Source organism: Thermobia domestica, chromosome 9 (genome assembly GCF_964235325.1).
Source record: "Thermobia domestica chromosome 9, izTheDome1.hap1.1, whole genome shotgun sequence".
In the NCBI taxonomy this organism is placed as follows: domain Eukaryota; kingdom Metazoa; phylum Arthropoda; class Insecta; order Zygentoma; family Lepismatidae; genus Thermobia; species Thermobia domestica.
In genome coordinates, this window is record NC_137462.1 from 208,412,785 (window position 1) to 208,433,289 (window position 20,505).

General features: G+C 34.0%; 1 protein-coding gene across 6 annotated transcripts in view; it reads left to right on the forward strand.

The window, feature by feature from the left end:
• The window catches only part of LOC145660567 (uncharacterized protein CG43867-like), a 714,987-nt gene extending 698,845 nt beyond the window's left edge, over nt 1-16,142 (forward strand). For all 6 annotated transcript variants that reach the window (XM_081725794.1, XM_081725789.1, XM_081725790.1 and 3 more), the window contains 5 exons: nt 4,620-4,859; nt 7,455-7,594; nt 9,110-9,239; nt 10,295-10,498; nt 14,670-16,142. In XM_081725794.1, coding sequence (XP_081581920.1) covers nt 4,620-4,859; nt 7,455-7,594; nt 9,110-9,239; nt 10,295-10,498; nt 14,670-14,933 — 978 coding nt within the window. In that variant the 3' untranslated portion in view covers nt 14,934-16,142. The remainder of the gene's footprint in view (nt 1-4,619; nt 4,860-7,454; nt 7,595-9,109; nt 9,240-10,294; nt 10,499-14,669) is intronic.
• Nucleotides 16,143-20,505: the final 4,363 nt, after the last annotated feature.

A 20,505-nucleotide genomic window follows, 5' to 3' on the forward strand; every position in this document is an offset into this window, starting at 1 on the left:
CTTAGGATGGAGATCTGCTTCAACTAAGTTGCATCATCTGCTCCATCTTAGGAGGGGGATAACTGTGACAGTTGCATCATTACCATTTTTATTTAATTTTTAAATAAATCTTTTAAACTCAATTTTGCGTATAATTATGAACATTAGTGAATATAATTTTCATTTTCATTTTTGTTTGTTTAAAGAGGAAAAGGACATTCTCTATTTTCCCTTACTATCCGAGAAGTAAGATGTTTTATTTTTTTCTGTATACCTGTCCGTGCGGCGAGGACAGTTGGAAGACCCTTCCATTGTCTCTCAATACCACTGCCTAAGCCACACACGTAGAAAACCACACACAGCAGAGTTCCCCGCGTGAACGCAAGAAAGAAGAACAAAACAGCTTTTAGCATCTTTTTGTGAAATTGAGAAAAATAATAAAGTCCTAACACGTTGAATAGAATCCAAGTAGAAATATAATCTCTGCGAATTTGTCAAAATCACAGCATAGACCTTATGTCGCCACGCAGAACCAAGATAAAATTTTAACATAGAACTGTGAAATGGTCCAAAACCACGCACGAGACGACTAGGTGCCAAATCAACTCTCATAAAAATTTTCGATATAACATGTGAAATTTGAAGGAAGCACGTACGTTAGAGAAACGACGCCCGAACACCGTAACTAGGCGGAGACCAAGAGAATCAAAATTTAGGACACCAAAATGACTTAACGAATAAGAGAGCAGAGACGAAATCGAAGACACCGTTAGAGGCGTATCCAAAAAGTTCGGCAGGTTAAAAATTCAAAACTCCAAGTCAGTCGTAAAATAATTCTTCACCGGGAAACAGCGTACCACCGCAACACAAAAACATACCCGGAACTTACACACACACTACATTCATAATCAAAAGTTAAGTTCACAATAACAATGTGCGGCTAAACTCACCGAAGCCGAGTGTACGAAATTACAATCTTTCCTTAGCATAGTAACCTACACATTGATCTTCTTCAAAATATATTTATATATATAAACATATATATATAAACTTTGTAACGCTGCTAATATATATATATATATACATAGATCGCGAAACGCCTACAAACATTGTTTTTGAGTGACAGAGTTTTGTACTTATAAACGTAATCACGAGCTATTACAGACAATTAGAATAACCTACATACGCACCGAAAGCACTTGAACTAGTTTTAATCATACATAATCAGTTTTTGAAGTATTATACACAATGCTTAAAAACAATAAACACTGTTTATCCGTGTAACACTACACTTTTAACACCGAGAGTGATGTTGGTGCCGTGTGACGTCTGAAAGTGCTTTTAGTGAGAGTGCATCCTATCAGAAATGGACCAACAGAAGCCCCACCTTGATGGATCAGGAGACGCCCAAGAGCGACGCCCCTTCCAGTTTGAGAGGAGGACGCAGCGGGAATCGAAGAGAGGAACTCCGAATCCAGGACACTTCGCACGAAAGAAGGAAGCCAGTAAACGCAGGGACATCTGTATGTGTGTGCTGAGCTTAGTGGTGAGCTTAGTGGTGAGAGCAGTGTGTACGGCGAAAGGTAGGACCCATCCAAATTCTTTTTTGTTGATCCCAAAAGGGAAATTTTCGTCATTGAATAAAATGCAAGACGTTCGCGATATAAAGTCGGAACTATTTAAAAACTGTTAATGTATTTACACCGCGTGGAGAAAAGATTTTCCAACTCGAACTGTAATTGCTAAACAATTAGATTTTTTTCTTTCTTTTTGAGCAAGGCTTATTAAAAATAGAGATACTTTTTAAAATGATACTTCTATATATAGATATTCTGTGACTTTAGTGAATATGTCGTTGTTTTTATTAAGGAGATAGTAGTTTAGGTCATTTCTCTATTTGTCGCTTAGATTTTTTTGATAACATATAAAGAAAGTTAATTTAAAAGTAGATCGAATGGCAGGTTGTAGACCTTTAACGATGAAAGAAGTATTTACTTTAACATATGGAAATTTGTATGAAGTAAAAATGCATCATCTGCGCTATGTACATGTAATATGAGAACTTTAAGATAATTTTGAACAAGACATAATAGATATTCCTAGAAAATATATTCAAGACATTGCTTCAATTGTCCAAAGATTATAGTGTTTGTAAAGTAATTTTGCATAGAAGTGAACGTACTAAATGAGTCTATTTCGATCTATATACTAGTAAAACTCTAATAAATAATATTGTAATGAGTCATCAAAAATATGTTACGTAAGAGAGCTAAAGGATTAATTAGTAACTATGATGTATGTGCGACTAGTCTCGCAATTAATCATTTTCTTGGTTGGAGATACGTAATCCATAAATAAAGCGGAACCGACATTAGTACAGTCAGGTAGAATACAGATGAAAAATACGAAGTAGGCTAAGTAAAGCCGCAATTATTACGTCAGTCTGATCCTCTAACAATCGAGCGATCAGACGTTTATGCGCATAAACTAGACGAACAAACTAGAGGAATACATGAAAATGTCCGGCCGTATACCAATCCTATTAATGATAAAGAGAAAAATCACGAAAAACTCAATATATTCAGATTAAAAATCTCGAGAGACGTCTTGACATTTATTATTAATATTCATATGTTATTTGATTTTTATGTGTGTATGCATGTATTTACTTATGATTTTATATATATATATATATATATATATATATATATATATATATATCTATATATGTTTGTGTCCATTAATTTTCTACTTGTGTTAATATGAGTATATATATGTAGCCTTTATGCATAACGAAATGGTAATGCTACGCTCATTGATTTTATGTACTTAATAGTGTATGCTTGTTAGGTAAATGTCAAATTGCATATTTATTGCACTTATTCTCATTCTCAGTTATTAATTTAAATAATTAGAAATGGTTAACAGTCAGGCAGTAGGTTTACTTTACTCCTTTAAATCATTCTATGTTTCTTTCATACTTCCCACAAATCTCAAATCAAAGTCATGACTTGTTTCTCAATTTATTTTATTTTAGTTCAAGTTACTTCAACTCATTTCCACTTACTTCAACTAGTTTAACTCATTTTAAATCATTTCAATACTTAGTTTTCACCCGAATAAAATATAGGTTATTATATTCAAAATTCCGTCTAGCTATGTAATATCTTAATCTCGTAAATATTAAAAAGGTTATAGTCAAAATAAATCAGCTAATCAACGTAAACTATATACTTAGCATATGATGTCAAATAATTAGGTATTTCTCAAATGCAAAATTGTAATTTAACCAGTTTGGTATGATATCTATGTAAATCAGGAAAGCTCTATATAAAATGTAAACAATGTAAGATTGCATCTAGCACTGGTTATAAACATCAATTCCACAGATTGTTTATTATTATCAGGTTAATGATAACAATTCATTCACTACATAGTTCAATGTAATTTACTTAAATTGATTTTTTTTTGTGTTAAGGCCTTATGCCTTATTCTGAACATTTGTTGTCAGAAAACCCAAAATTCAATATTAACCTTCAGCTTGCTTAATTTTTTTAGAAAACATTTTTTTGTTATTGTTTTCATTTGCTCATTAAAACTTTTATTACATTGTTAATCAAATTCGTAAGCTTTTTCTTTCATAAACAAGTTGTATCCCTAACCTTAAGCATAACATTGGTTTCCAGAGGATCTGTTAGGCAAATTAGGCAATATTAGCATTTCTCGACTATAGTGGGGATTAGACTGATTTTCAGAATTTTCAACTAAACTCTAAATCCTAGATATTCGTTTATTTTCTGGTTTTATTCTTATTACTACTATTATTGTTCAGTCCACTTGGAAAGTGAGAGTCAGTCTAGTTCGTTCACACAAACCAAACATTAGAGCAAAATTCTCTTTCAGCGTTGCAGCATGTGAATTCAGGATACGTATGCGAGTAATATCAGGTTTCATTTGCTTACACGGTTTTAGAGGGATCTTATTTCCCTAAAGCCCTGGGACACCGCGGGGAGATAGGATTTCCTAACCGTGAGATCAATCCTTATCGAGTCACAAACCATTTTAGTTCGGGGAACGAAGACTTTAACGGTGGTGCAAGGGAATAAATAGGGACAGACGGAATGTGAACCCAAAACCCGCTGTCTATTTTTTTTATTTTTATCACTACAAAACCTGGCGCTACAAGCGATCACCACCGGGATCTTTCTCTTTTCATTTTTCAAATTTTACATGGTTGTTACCGAAGTCCGCTTCGCGGTTAGGCACTGTCTTCAGGGCTTATATTTGGAGACCTAGTAGATCAGGATTATGGATACAACGCGTACAACTACTTAATAATGCTATTCTAATGTTCCTTTGATAGAAGAAAGACGAGGATAAAAATGAAGTTATGCCTCTTATGAGCTCTTATCATATATCGTTTCTTTTTGAACAAAAGAAAATCTTGTATGTTTATATTCGTCAAAATATATGGTATAATTACAAATAGAATAATCCTAAAGTAGATAAAGTCTCCAAATTTGCTAATTTCTACTCAAAATATATGTGTATAGATATTTATACTTTATAGAAACATTCATTGTTCATGTCTATATAAACATCAATACAATATTTCCCTATTAATGTTGGTATATTTACAGTTATGTGATGTTATTTCCAAATGGGAAACTGCGCTAAGGGAAAAAGGCTCAGGAAAGTTCGAGAATACTCGTGTCATCCAATTAACGTATAAGAATCGTTTGTACTGGAGAAATAGTGCCAAAATGGAAACCGATAAGGAGCGGCTACTTTTATGTTACCAAGTGAATCAGCAAGTTATTCAGGGACAGTTTCCTCTTACCAAAGAATTAGCACTTGAGCTGGCATCGTTAATGGCGCAGGTAAGTTTTTAACTTAAATTTTTACTGTAAAGTAATAAAATATCAAACAGGGTTATGATTATTGATATATATTTCTTGAGAAAGCATTTGTAAATTTTTAATTAGAAATAACTGTAAATCATTACTTAATGTCGCAATGTATTGTCATTATCGCTAATCTTTATAGGTAAACTGCATAGATTATTAGTTTTTCTTTTTTTGACCTGAACGATATATTTCTGTAGTATACATTTTTAATACATTATTTGTGAAAGGCTTGACAGAATTGAATGTATATTACCAAAAATAAGTTTTAAACTATCGGAAATTGTTTAAGACTGAAATATGGAGTAAGATTTGTACGCATGAACAAGAAAAGCTATACACGTAATACTAAAACGAATGGACTAACAGCTATAAAATGCTGAAAGAATAATGTGAATAATCCATTCGAGTCAAAAGTTTATATAAATAGGTGCTGCGTAAGCAGTTTCCGAGCATAGGTCTGTTCTGAAATTATATCAATATCACGTTCCAACAATTGCTTTAATATTTGACTTTTTCTGGTTTATTTCTTCTTCTTTTTTCCCCTTTCTCTCTTTTCCTGTTAGTTTTGATTTTTAACACGTACTAGTTAAAAATTCCAAATTCCTTTAATTCACAGCAAATACATTTCACATAAATATCAGTCTGAATTCTTTGTAAGTGTTCTGTAGATATGAAAAACTTAATTACAACAGAGTATTGTTTATCCGCATTAGTTGGGACTGAAGGTTATGCAGATTATCAAATATGCGTTTATTAAATAAAAAAGCACGTTCTTACAATATACTGCACTTTATATAAAGAAATGATCGTACAGTATTGTACACACTATATACACATACAAAAACACAAGATGATAAAAATCAGTAAACACTTGTCATATACGTGCCTAAATTACCCCATTGTGTTACTTGTGCAGAAAAATAATACGATTTCTTTTTCTAGACTAGATTTAATCGTCTTTTATTTTATCATTATTTTCTCCCTCTAAATTCTGGATTCTTTTCAATAGAAGAATCTGGGTTTGAACAACTTTCTTCTTGTTTTTCGTACCACGATAGCGCAGTTTCTAATGCAGTAAACGCCTCTGCGTGACCTGCTCCATTCTCTTTTTAATCGTATATTTCACTCTCTTCATCGTTATTCTTTTTTTGCACTAAAGAAACAATTTCATCATCAATTAAAATTTGGAAGCCTGGGGTCACTGCCACTTTCGAAGCAAGCTTGGGCATCTTTATCGCTCAGAAAAAGCAAAAATTTGTGGAGATAAATCTACAGTTTCATTCAAATCCTCCTAAATATCTGTTTCATTTTGAAACTTTCCTCTCGCTCTCCCATTAAATTATTGCATGCATTTTGAAGATTTTCTTGTGACAAGGTATTCCAAGCATCGGCTAACATGTAACACCAATCATGAAGAACTTTTTTTTTTCGAAAATGCTATTATATTCTTATCATCTTTTAAGAATAAGCGACGTTTAAGATTTTTTTTTTTTTTTTGTACATTCGTTTTAGCTTCTTTATCACATCTTGATTCATTGGCTAGATTAATGCTGTAAAACTCGTTCGTATACCAGTCATAAAATAAGTCATGTCTCATCGGCATTATAAACATGTTCAAGAGATAGCCGTAACTCTTTAAAAAGATCCTGAAAATCATTTTGGAATTCTTCAACTGCAGTCGAATCGCCTCATAAGCGTTCTCCTTGGAGATCTAACTCACGATGACAATGACAATATTTATTTTATTATTATTATTATTAACCAACCGGCATTAGCCTTGAAATTGATCACCACCTAGTTTCTTATTGAATTGCAACCCATAATAAAGACCCAGAAACAGGAACTCCCTTACTTCTTCTTTGAATGAAGCATAGATGCATCTTCTTCACTACTTCACTAACACAAATTTCAGAATTTCATCTTTTCGGATTTTTATATCATAAAACGTCCTTTTTTCAGTCCCAAAACTTGTGGCAAGACATTCAATACTCTCGCCTTTATTGCGACTCCTTTTGCCTTTATCAAAGAAGCATTGTTAAAACATGTTCTCAGTACTATGCTACTGGTTTCTAAAGAATGCCAGGTTGACGAATTTCAAGTTGCTTGGTAGGTGTTTCCACCCCTTCAGGTTAATACAAACTTGAAGCTGTGCGGATAAACGACGTTTTAGTGCACATCGAATGTGGTTTTATACAGTTTGGCATAAATGTAAATGGATCTAGTTTAGTGAAATAAGTTTTAGATATCTATAATCAGGGGTGCCCACAGAGGGGGGCTATGACGCAAACTGCGTCATTGAAATATTTGGGGGGGGTAAAAATCTATATAAATATGTTTGAGGGGGTGTAAAAATTAATCGAAAAGAAGATTTTTTCATGGAAGAACACCTACGGATAGACAATTGGGGGGGTGCGTCATGGACATAAGGGGGGGGGGGCACCACTGCTATAATAATAATCTTATCACGAATGCTGTTTATAAAATATCTAGCTTGTTGAAGGATTTAATATGGTTTGTGTAAAAATTTCTTTTTTAAAATTGTATTTATTTATTTACTTATTTATTCAGATTGATTTTGGAGAGTACAATTCCGACAAGGGTCGAGGCAGCGGAGGTACATCTGGGAATCCTCACCATCAAGTCCAGCAGGCATTAGAGAAATTTTATCCATTAAGATACAGGGAGAGTGTGTCTCAGGAAGAACTGAAGTAAGTGTTTCAGCAGTTTTTCGTTGGGTTTATTTACAGTATGCAATAAAAAAATGAATAGGAAAAGAAAAATCCTGTTGAAGTTAGAAAATTAAATTTAAAAAATGCTCAGGGATTTCCAACCAACATTATTGATTTCAAAGTGAATGTTACAAAAATCAGGGGATGCCAGCATAAACTTGAGTTGGAGCTAGCCAGTTTAGATATTTAAATTAATACTTTTTAATGCAAATGTCTTTTCTGTTTAATTTAATTACCAGCTTCACTAGTACCTGAGGAAAGTAGCATCAAGATAGTAACAATTGAGATTTAAAACATTGCAGTAACATGGCGATTAATAGTGGTTCATACAACAGTATTGATAGTAATTGTGGTGAAATCTTCACTGTTCAAGGTAGGATTGAAAATAGGGAAGGGAATTGCAAAATGAAAGTATATATATATTTATATATAGTACTTCAACACAGGTTTAAACTTTTAATTATGCTTTTGCTCAATCTTGAATTTTAATATTCAGATCTCTTTACTATATTTTCAAAGAGTTGCTTTTAACATATGAAAGTTAAGCTCAATTTCAGCTGAAATCTGAACTATTAGTATACGAGAAGTAAAATAGAAGTATATTAAACTATAAAAAATTAAATATTTCAGTTTTACGTCCCAAGGTTATACCGGCTAGGCTAAAGGAGACGGTGATGATGAGAAATGAAGGCAATAGTGGAATGAATAAAGTGGGAGGAAACGGAAGAATTCCGAGAAAACCCACGCACACGTTGTTTGCCCACCACTAAGTCCACTTGGCGCGAGCTGGGATCGATCCAGGGACCTCGCGCATCAGAGATGAACGATCTACCACTGAGCCATCGCGGCCTCTATATTAAACTATAATAAACATGATTTCAGTAAGACATCGATTTGAAATGTAAGATTTGTAAGTATGGATCTTATATAGCATAGCATGAAAGAGACGAAACTGGATACGTTAAATTTGTAACTACAACTTCCAAAACTAAAAATAAAAAAATACATAATCTTTGCAGGGTAGTAAACATTATGGGTCTTACGCAGAGTCGTTCTGACACGTGATTAGTGCCATACTAAAGAGTTCGACTAAGTTTCCTGCAGTAGTCAGGCCTTTAGTATGACGCTAATCATACATCAAAACGACTCTGCATAAGGGGGTATATTTTTTGATTCCAATAATCTAGATGATCAATATTTCTTTGATCTAATCGCTCATCGTTTTTCAAAATGCATTATAATACTAAACATATTAAGCGTCAGATTTTACATTGTTATCTTCTTAATTTTTATGAAACAATGAACGAAACATTTATTCACCTCAGTGTTTCTTAGGTAATAATTAAGTTTTACATATCAACTATTTTATTACACTTTTTTACAGAGTTGTTTTGAATTATGACATATTTAGCAGAGTTGTTTTAAAGAAAGAAAGTGCTTACTCTTTATCATAAACGTAGAAAATAACGACATATTTTTTCTGTTTATTTTTAGAGAGCTACAGGAGAGCTTAATGACTAAGTGGGCATCTCTAAAAGGACGTAGTCTTTTGGACTGTGTTCGTATTTATCTAACGTGTACAAGGAAGTGGCCATTCTTCGGTGCAACATTGTTTCAGGCCAAGGTATAATTAATTTACTATCTTTTTATTTTTTATTATTTTTTAAAGGTATTTAAATATTCCTCCAATTGCAACACGTTATTTCTTAATTACTAGAAAGTGTATAAGGAATCGCTACTGTGAAGTTACTTTATAACTCAAATATACATATAAAGACTTTTGTTTACCATTAGAAGCACTATTAGGTATTGATTGCATATAAGTGCTGAGAATCACTATTCAAATTGAAATACAACGTACTTGTCACATTTATCTCTGACTAGTGAGTTTTAGCCAAGTTAAGCTGTTGGCATTATCAGGGAAAATATGTAGAGAAGAAAAATGACAAATGGAAGGGTAAAATGAATTAAGTCCATAAAAAATATTAAAACCGCAAAACACATTTCTTGCAATAAGAAACACTATACAGACTGCCGAAAAATTAAAGATAGTTAATTGCATGTTGTAAACAAACAGTGGTACTGGGTAAATTCAAAAATTTCACACGGTCGAATTGTTAGCAGACCTTGTCCCAAGTTCGATCTTTAGTAGGAGACAAACTACAAGCGCTTGGGGAAAGCTAAGTTAAGAAGAAAGAAAAAAAAAAGGAGAGAGAGCAACAGTTAAATCGCAATTAAACAATATTAAAAAATAAATTAAATTACAGTTATTGTATGTATATAACAAATGTTAAGTCTATATTAAAAAGACAGACATCTTACTTAAGCATCCTTGTGTTAATTTTAACACAAATGGTTTCAACGTTTTTCTGGCCCTTTTCTCTGCGTCTAGTATTCCGGTAAGCTTCTAAACTTATGGCATGATGAATAGATTTTTCACTCTTAAAAAAAACCGGTAACTCGAATAAATTGGGAAAACTACCATTACATTCCACACTTCTACGTTGTGTAGGATGAAAGAGTTGAAATATTCTCTTGAAATATCGTTGCTAGGTATTGAAGTGTTTAACTCCTGTTTGTTGTCCTGGAAACATTTAATAATCGCAATTGAAACTTATTTCCAAGACAACAAACAGTAATACTTTACTGTTTCCAATAATGCTTTTTCTTCTATCACAGCTAAAGAATGGAGATCCAATGATGGTGTGGCTAGCAGTCTCCGAGGACAGTGTAACTCTTTTAGAATTGGCTTCCATGCAAACGGTGGTGCGTTACCCTTATACGTCAGTAGTTACATTTGGCGGATGCCAGGATGACTTCATGCTAGTAATAAGTGCAGAAGGTGGATCGCAGAAACTTCTATTTTCACTCAGTAAACCAAAGGTTAGTGCACACTTTTAAAAATGTTTTTCAATAGCAATATTTTATGAATTTCCACATCAGTAACTACGTATACAAAGGGCCGAGTCCATAGCATCTGATGGTGGTTCGGTTTAGTAATTATCGATTTTCTAAAGAATTCAATCCTTCAACGAACGCAAAGCTATAAAAATCCAGTACTGGTAGTTCAAATATACATTCAATTCCAACTTAATTACTTAGGTATAATACGAAACTTTTGAATGAAATGTGATTAAAACGAAGTTAATGTTATTAAATAAATAAATTCAATTTTTGGAATTCCATCCATCTATTATTTATCACGTAATCTAAAAAGTATTAAACCTTTTGTGCACGAGATGGCGTTAGTGTCCCACATCTCAGGATATATGAGTCGTAGCAGGTCAGAACTAACGTTATTTAACAGCTAACAGTTGAAGCTAGTAGATATGTAAAAAAAATCCTGGAATCATATAATCAATCGTAATGTATTGCGCCGTAAATGTGAGTGACTTTCACGCAAAACCGTGCTACATTTTACAATTTTATTTCGATAAGGCACAAACTCATGACCGGCGTGTAGGCAGTTGCGGCATCGCCAGTGGGCTTACATCCATCACTAATCAGTGTTAAATCATTTGGAGAAAGCTGGCTTTTAAAAAAAAGAGACGTTTGGGTGTCTCATGATCTAATTCAAAAACATTTACTTGATCCAATTTCTATCTGCGAATTCTAGTTCTACCCTCTCTCTACTTAACCGTAATGAATTCGATCCATTTCTGAAACTGTTGATCACGAGTGATGAAAACTGAATAACCTACAAACTGTGCGAAATAGGTTGTGGGCGAAGTGAGGACAACCCACACTGAAGCTTATGGAGATTATACTGTGTATTTGGTAGGGTTGAAAGGGCATCGTTCATCACGAGCTGCTGCCACGGGGCACACAACGGCGGGCTCGGACCCTTTATTGTCAACAATTAACACGAATGCACCTAGCAGTGAAAAAAAGACAGAAACTGGTCAACAGAAAGGGTGTTGTATACCATGCTGACAACATCAGACCGCATACGTATTTAACAACCCGTCAGAAATTGAGAGAACTTGGCTGGGAGATTTTAATACATCTACCGTATAGACCGAACCTGGCACCGTAAGACTTGACATTAGTTTCTGTCTGTAGAACTACTTGAATGGTGTTAAGTTAGTTTCAATACAGCCTTGTGTCACAATTTTTGGTCCAGAAACCACGAAGTTCTATAGCGATAGGGTTATGGCGTTGTCGGAAAAATGGCAGAAGGTCATCGAACAAAATGGTACATACGAAATTTCATAAAGTCATTTTCAAATCACAATACATTTCCTCTCAATTTTGACCTCCAAAGGTTCATGCTTTCTACACAACCTTATATTTTATTAGAACTCTGATAATAAACACAGTTCATGCGTTTTAAAGTAAGTTAAAATAATATAAATAAACCGAATGGCAAAATATATTTTTCTTTAATTACAGATATTTCCGTGAAAATTATGTGGAATATGATTTAATGTTGTTAATCATTTTCTTTCAATTCACCCAGCTATTTAAATACGAATACAAACTTTCTCGCCCGAATGCATACTCGCTATTTAAATATCGTGCCTTACGAGCGGGATTTCCTGCACGCACTTCTTAATGCAGAGTATTCAAATTCGCCATTGCTGTGCTATCTATGGATATTTATATTTTAAATAGAAACTTTAGACAGGGAATTATCTGAATACCGCCAGTAGGGTAGAAAAGTAGGGATATAAGTGCCAATTTGAGGGTTTAAATTGCAACAATTAATAAACCTAAGTATACAATGACACGGTCACTGCTTAGCCAATTGAATATAAAATTATCTGATTCAAGTATAATTTTCTTTAAAAGTTTCTAAACCGTTTTCTTTGAGATCATTGCTGTTGTGCTATGTGTTGAGAAATAAACCGCCACTAATATGGTACTTTGGCCGATACTACCAAATCCTGTTCTTATCCAAATTAGTTGGAACTAATCGACTACAGCCTAGTGCATAAAATTCGATCACTTGCAAATAACGCTATATTAGTAATCCACTGTGTTAAAAATTTATTTCCTTGCTGACATACGGCTATCAACTTATGATCTTCCAATCACTTCCATAATAAATTGCCTTGCCCAGAATTTAGTAGTACAAATTAGCACTTAGTTTCTGATAACAATTCTGCATATCAACAAAGTAAACAACGGCAATCGCAAAATTGCTTTGTTTTCTTCTCCACATCACGCATCTACTTACCTAGAAAATATATATAGCCCAACAGGCTATCTCAGCACAATACGTAAAACACATCAACTATTATACACAGTAACCCCAACAACTAAATTTGTGCTGTACATTCTCAGTGTTTATTTTCTCGTACATTGCAAAGCTCAGAAGCGAACCCCATGTCGAATTTTCTTCATATAGATTTTTTTTGGCTTGTTTTCGTGCGATAGTCTCTGAAATATTGTAAGCTGAATTTTGAAACACCCTTCCTCTCTCTATAATATACGTAATGTTATTGCTTTACTTTGGACAAAATCAATTTTGCTTGTTAAAAAAAAAGTTAAAAAAAAGTCGATAGTTGACTATCAATGCAATATGTGATGAATGGCTACAACTGATACATTCTTTTACATAAAAAGTAGTTTTTTTTTCTTTCTTTTTCAACCAACTACCAGTTTTACTTTTCTGCAATATACTGTACATCAACGAAGAGAGTTTACAACATACAGCACTTCTTAAGTCTCAATTTTAACCTTAGGACGAGTATCTTAAATGTTTTTCACAACGGCATGCTTTGTTTCCCTGCAGGATTAAGTTATGAAGCACAGCGCGTATCATTTATGCTGTTTGGGTTGAATTTGTAAGCAAGAAAAATACTACTACTTTGCATACTGAAATAGATACAAAAATACGAAAGCGAATTAATATTAAAATGTATCTCTTCAGTTCAATCTCCTCTTCTAGGAGTTCTCAAATATTTCGTTGAAGACCCTCATGTGAATTCTGTTTGCAAAATTAAAGAAATGAACTACCAGTTTAACTATGTTCTAAACCAAGCGCAGAAGTATAAGATAATGTATTCATATAACTTTTCCAGTGTTTTCTGTGTGGAGATTTTTCAGGTAAATATGTTCGCAATAGAAACCTTCGTTCAGTCTATGCTTCCATATGAAGTATGACTTTAGTTCCTGAAACATATAACTAAGTGAAGTTTTAATTAATACCTTAATTATGAATGAACATTATGAATTATGAATTCCGTGGAACAAAAATAGACATTTAATCTTTCAATACAATTATTACAGACATTATGAACGTTTCGATTTAAAAATTGTTGTTAAACTATATACGAAACTACGAATCATTCGTTAGAACTGGAGAACCCACTACGTCCATGATTGTTTTTTTGGAGGGAGAGAACCAGTACGGAATGACTAATTTTCTTCTTAATTTTCTTTCATCCTGTTTCTCCAGAATAGTTATTATTATTTTCGTATTATACAGAGATGAAATAAACCGTTGTTCCTTCATTTAAATTGAAACTGATAAAGAAAATCGTTTCAAGCTTAATAAGACGGATTTTTCTTTATTTACAAGTAGTGTGTACATCACTGTTTGAACAAGACAAACAACGACACAATTTACAGTACATAAATTCATAAACAATCTGTTTCAGCAGAATTAAAAATACCAGTTATTGCCAACAAACGTCATACTTGTCAGCGCCATAAAAATGAGTTTTCTCGATTTTCCCTAAATAATAGGAGTTATAGATATAAGTCAGTTAATTTAAGGGAGTGAAACCTGCTACAGTTAGTTACCTTGACGGCAAAGAAAACTGCTCAATTTACAAGCATAAACAACTTACAGAGTTGTCCAAATTTAGCAATAGGTTTGACCGTGAGTGTAGAAAAGAGAATCAAGTTAATGAAAGTATTACGAATTTTTTATTTATTTATTTCCTGAACCTGTGTTCATTATTTTTTCACAGATAACTGTATACTGTTTCCTTGTTGATGTTTGTGTATACGAAAAAAGGAATTACGTGAAACAATAATTTAGTTGCCTACCAAATACCTTTCTGATGCATGTATATATGAACTAATATGCTACTGTTTCTTACAGATCTTAGAACTTACGTTATTAATAGCAGACTATATGAATGCAATGGGCCATACTTTACCTGGAACACCACAGACCGGAACACTAACACGACATGGTTCTCATCGATCAGCGCGTGCCCGTCCAGGAGGAACAAGTTCTGGAGTAACACCTCGACTTGGTGCTGAACCTGACATCCTGAAATCCACTCCTGATCACCAAGTGGACGTCCGCTTACAACGAACAGACTCAAAGAAACGAACTCATTTAGATAGTGGGGTGGCATGATGACGAGAGGCATTTAGGAAACAACAAATGACGTTGTAGTGTGGAAATTGGGCCTTCTTTCGGTATGTGAAATTTTGTAAGAAGATATAATTCTGACATCACTGAAGGATATCAAATAGTAAAGAGAAGTGAAATTATTATTTTTCAAATGTAGAAATTAGGAAAGATATGTATAGATTCCTGCCTTAGAGGAAATGCCAGGCGATATGTATGAATTGCCAAAAGTAAAATATGTGTCCATTATGTCTAAGCTGCAAAGTGATATTAAGAACAACCTATAGCAGTATTTTTATGTACTTTAAAAAATTTCCATCTGTATGTATCTGTTCTATCTTCCGGTATTCTGAACAACACATTCCTCATCAAATATACGCAACTGATAGTAAGTGTTCTGGACCGATATTTGCGTCCTCAGGTGATTAAGCTGTTCTTTAGTTATTTATTCCCCTTCCGACAAACTAACTACAGTAGCATTAAGACGTAACTCAAGGCTCTCCATCAATAATTTCTATCTCATATTTGAGAAGAAGATTTCGTATTGGTATCCATTTGATCAACCAATTTTCAAAGTGCTCATTTATATAAATATTGTGTATAATTTTGTGTTCAAAGTGTGAGAACAAAAATAACAAGTTACCATTAAATTGTCTTTCCGAAATAAATGAACTCTTTTTCTGGATGAGTGTTCGAATTTATGATTTGTGAGTATTACTGTACAAAAAAAAGAGAGGAAATGAGAGTAATGAAAAGAATGTTCCTATGTTTATTGGGTGAATCTGACAAGAAAGAAAAAAAGTAAAATATTTTCTTGTGGTAAACATTGCAGACTTGTATAGTACATGCTTTTCGCTCTGTTTCGTAGGAATTTTATATATACTTTTTAAATTATATGTTTTAAGATCTATAGATATCTATAGAGTGAGATTTCATCAAATATTGTTGATTTTACTAACGAAACTAACGTTATTGGTCCTTCAGATATCTTGTATGAAACAAAGCAATTTAACGGACAAAACTGTCAATTTAACTTCTTAATTTTGATTTATTTAATTCTTACCCGTAAATATACTGTTTGTGTTAATAAAATTGTAACAGAAAATACTCAGAAATTTTAAAAAATGCAATAACCAGGAATATAGGTAATAATGCTGGGACAGGTTTTTACAGGTTATATTTTCTAGTCTATGCATTGTTGAGTGCATGTTCTACTAGTCATGATATACCAACATACTAAGTTCTATTTCTAAAAAAAACAGAAAATGATATAAAATGAATAAATAAATAAATAAATAAATGAAAAAAATAAATATGAGAGACTTTACTATACGATCGTTTGTATAGCGTATGATATTAAGATAAATATGAAAAATGAACTAAGTTTAAAGAGTTTTGAATATTAGTTTCTTTTGAAGCAAGAACCTGGAGTAAAGTTTAAAAAAATGTCCTACGAAAAATAAAAGACCAATGATTGACTTTTTACTAATAGTGTTTTCTTTATTGGAAAATACCTTTTTATCTGCATTCCCAGTGCAGTGCCCTACTACCGATTTCTTATAAGTTTTTATCCAAAATGCTGAAAATGGAATTGTGCGATGGGAACGAGCCTCATCTTGTACGGAAATGTAGCCAGTGATATATGAAGTATGGAAGCCTCAAGGAATTGAATGAAACTGTTTTTAAACCATCCCCATAGCTGTCTACAATCACATTTCTATACATATAATGATTTTGTTTTTCAAAAGAAACCCGACAGTAACATATTTTGGATGAAGGCTTGATGTGAATGAAACAGCGGATCTTCTGACCCACAAAAACGCCAGTTTTGCCTGTTTACAATCCATCCTACCAAAAGCGTGCCTCACCTGAAGATATATTAGGCCCGGGTCAATTCATTTCTTTTCAAGTTTGGAGATTATTAAATCAACAAAATCACAATCAAACAAGATTGATACCATATTCATTTCCTTTAGTGGCTGCTGTCAAAATTTTACAGGGAAACAAATAAAAATGTTCTTTAAGAATTCATTGAGGACTGCCAATTTATATCTAATTCTAAAGACGTTCTTCTACTCGATATTTTTCAGCATCTCCGCCTTGCGAGTAGTCGCCCAAAACTGACTCAGTCTTCCGGAAAATTTTTTCACAAGGTTCGATATTGTGTCTGTTAGATCAACATTTCACACCAAAATCTTTACCTGAAAGGCTTTTCTGACTCTTTCTGATAATCGATTATGTTCTTCAGAGATAAATATTAGGCTAAAGAGTAGGTAGTCTATTTAAAAAAAAAAAAAAATAAAAAAAACCTGAAAAATAGTAATAATGAAAACGTGATTTACAAACCGCTAGGTGCGCATAAATTTCATCCACATTTTTACAAATTAATTCCAGTGAAAATTACTTTTACACTTGGTAGCTAGGTTTTGCGCACCCTATACCAAACCAGTGCTTACTCCCACTTTCATCCGCAAATCCTCGGGCAGTGTTTCGGTCGCTGAGCATGGTTAAGTATGTACTTAGCCAATCACCTTGCCATTTTGGCTTGTTGTCCTATCAACGTGTGACTGTCTTTAATGTAGCCACATTCATTTCTTACTTTGTCTAATGGCGTCGCTATCGAAAACTTACTGGATCTTTTAATAAATTTTCACTTCAGTAACACCAAGCTTTTGTCAAATTTGATGAATACTGCTTACAAAGAATGTTTTATTTATATTTCGCAGTTTGTGAAATAAAAGTTTCTAAAGTAAACAGAACATATTGATTCTTCTTCTGTTAATTACTATTTTTCCATTATATCAAGTAGAAATACTGTCGACAAACATGTTTTCCTCCTTTTTACACTGAAGAATTCAGAAAGAACGCTTCAAAAATATTACGAAGGACAGGCCGAAAGTTTCTACATAAACTGAAAAATCAATGTTTACATAAAACATTTACAATTTCTCAAAACAGTCTCCACAAGCGTTAATATACTTTTGCATTCTTAAAAGCCATGAGTCAAATATTTTTTAAAATAAGAAATCATTTCTTGAAATATCAGAAATTTTATTATTATACGACTGCGATAGCCTATTCAATTGTTTGAAAGCGGCGTCCTCGAAGCTTTTTCTTGAGTTTTGCAAAGAAAGCAAAGTCTCACGCAGCTACATCTGGAGAATAAGCCGGGTGCGATAGAATACGGACTTCACTTCCCTGTAAAAACTCCCAAGTTTTCGCTGCAGTGTGTGGTCGTGCATTGGCGTGATGAAGAAAGTGACAGTGGAGACTTTTGGTGGGCAGATATTAAGCTTCAAAGACACTCGTAAAGCAATAAAAAGGAAAAATACCATTCTGCTACCAGTGCACATCGATCATCTAACTATATAGTTGTTACATGGTCGATCTTAGAGGAAAAAAGATGCAACCCTAACTTCATCCATGCTCCGTCCTCGTTTAACTTTCGAAAGTAGAGTTTTATTTTGAAAACACCAAACACCATACTATCGACTGCTATTCTGTTTTGAGGTCATAGTTGTAAATCCATGTTTCATCACTTGTGACGATATTATAAACATCTTTATTTTGCCCCTGTGAACATCTTTTAAGTATATAGTGGCACCAATTCATGTGGTCATTATTTTGCTCAGGCGTAAGCATAGGTGGGACCCAGTGACTGCAACGCTTGGAAAAGCTGAGGTAATCTTGAATTATGGACTGGGCTGTAGTTGATCCAATTTTCAGGTTGACAGAATTTCCTCACATATAATATGGCGATGTTCTTTCACAAGATTTTTTACTACTGCGACATTTTCAACCGTAACTACGAGCTATGGCGACCAGACCGAGGCTCATCTGTCAGGCTTTATCGGCCGCGTTCAAATTCTACAAACCAATTAAAAATGGTTGTGCGTGAAGGGGCAGTCCTCGAGAGACACTTTTAAACGACTACGGCACTGCTCTTGTGTTAAACCGTACTTAAAATCATAAAAGATAATTGCACGAAAATCACGTCGCTCGAGCTCCATTGTTGCCGACTGACAAGTTCAAACTATTACACAGAGTGAAAAAGTGACCGACTGGACCAGGACTCGAACTCGGGACCTCCGGCATACCGTGCCGTTGCGTTAACCACTACCCTACCTAGCCCGCTCTCCAGAACAGCCACCCACTCTTGAGGTTGGTGCTCTTCACTCAGACCACGTGGGTTGTGCCACAGCCCTCTGCTGTGATTGGACAATCCCTGTGTCCATACATTGAGCATCTAACTTACACTTCCAGCCCTCTAATTTTCAAAACAAACAAATTTGCAGTCTTGCAGCTGTACCTTTTACTATTAGAGGGCATATGCTTTTAAAGTGGTATGTTTCAGTACGACATCGCCATTTGAATTTTAGTATCTAAAAAACTTTCGGTATGCCCATCGTATTTAACAATGGAGACCATCGGATTTACGAAAATATTTAAATCACAAAAAGATTTTAAGCCCACTTACAGGATTATCGAAGCTATATAATTTTATTTTAATATCCATTCTAGTTCCAAAACCACATCCACGAAGGAATTAAATATCGACTGAAAGCAGGGAATTCGTGTAGTATTCAGTTCAAACTCTCTTCGCGAATTCTAGGATTAGGAATTATATTTCTGGCTTTTCGCCATGTTAGCCCGTGACGTATGAGGGACGACGTCCCTCGGCGATTACACTACCCGGGAAATTGGCGAGGAACAAAGGAATAGGGAGCGGAACAAGCGCCCTGGAACATTATGTTGGGTACCACCCCGGCATTTGCCAGCTGCGATTGAAGAAAACTTCACTCATACTGGCTGGCCAGAAATAGCTTCTACACTTTTTCAACTATCTCCATAGGAAATCGAACCCGGAACAGCTCGTACCAAAGACAAGAGGTTAGCGACTACATTACTCGAGGCCATTTCGCGAATTTGTCGAAAAATTTGAAGCTTGATATATATAAAACGATAATTATGCCTGTTGTGCTGTATGGTTGCCAAACATGGTCGTTTACTTTGAGGGAAGAATGAAGACTGACTGGATTTCATTCTCAAATACTAAGGCGAATACTCAGATCCAAGAGGGATGGAAATGGGGAATGCCAGAAACTTCATAACGACGAACTGCATAATTTATACCGTTTACTTAACATTGTTAGGGACAATAAGTCTAGAGGCTCAGGTAGGCAGGTCATGTAGCCAGAATGATAGTAGGAACGCTTTCAAAATTTAACTAAGTCGAAGAAGACCAAGTTAGTGTTTGTTCTAGTTAACTCTTCGCCTATTCTTTCCTCGATGCAAAAGGACAGAATTATTGTTAGTAGTGTGTATTTTTATTTATTATTATTTATTACAATAAAAAATACTCAAATAAACGAGCAAATAAATAGAGATATCCAACCCATAGTACATGTACCATTGTTTATGAGTCGACGTTAGAATGTTCCACTTGAATCCTTTTTTATTGTTGTTACAAAGCTCTGTTTCCGATTTTGTGCACTGATCATGGCGTGTGTGCTTTTGGTTGGTTACCCCTAAAGTAAAGTACAACGAAAATAAATTTATGGTAAAAAAAACAAACAAC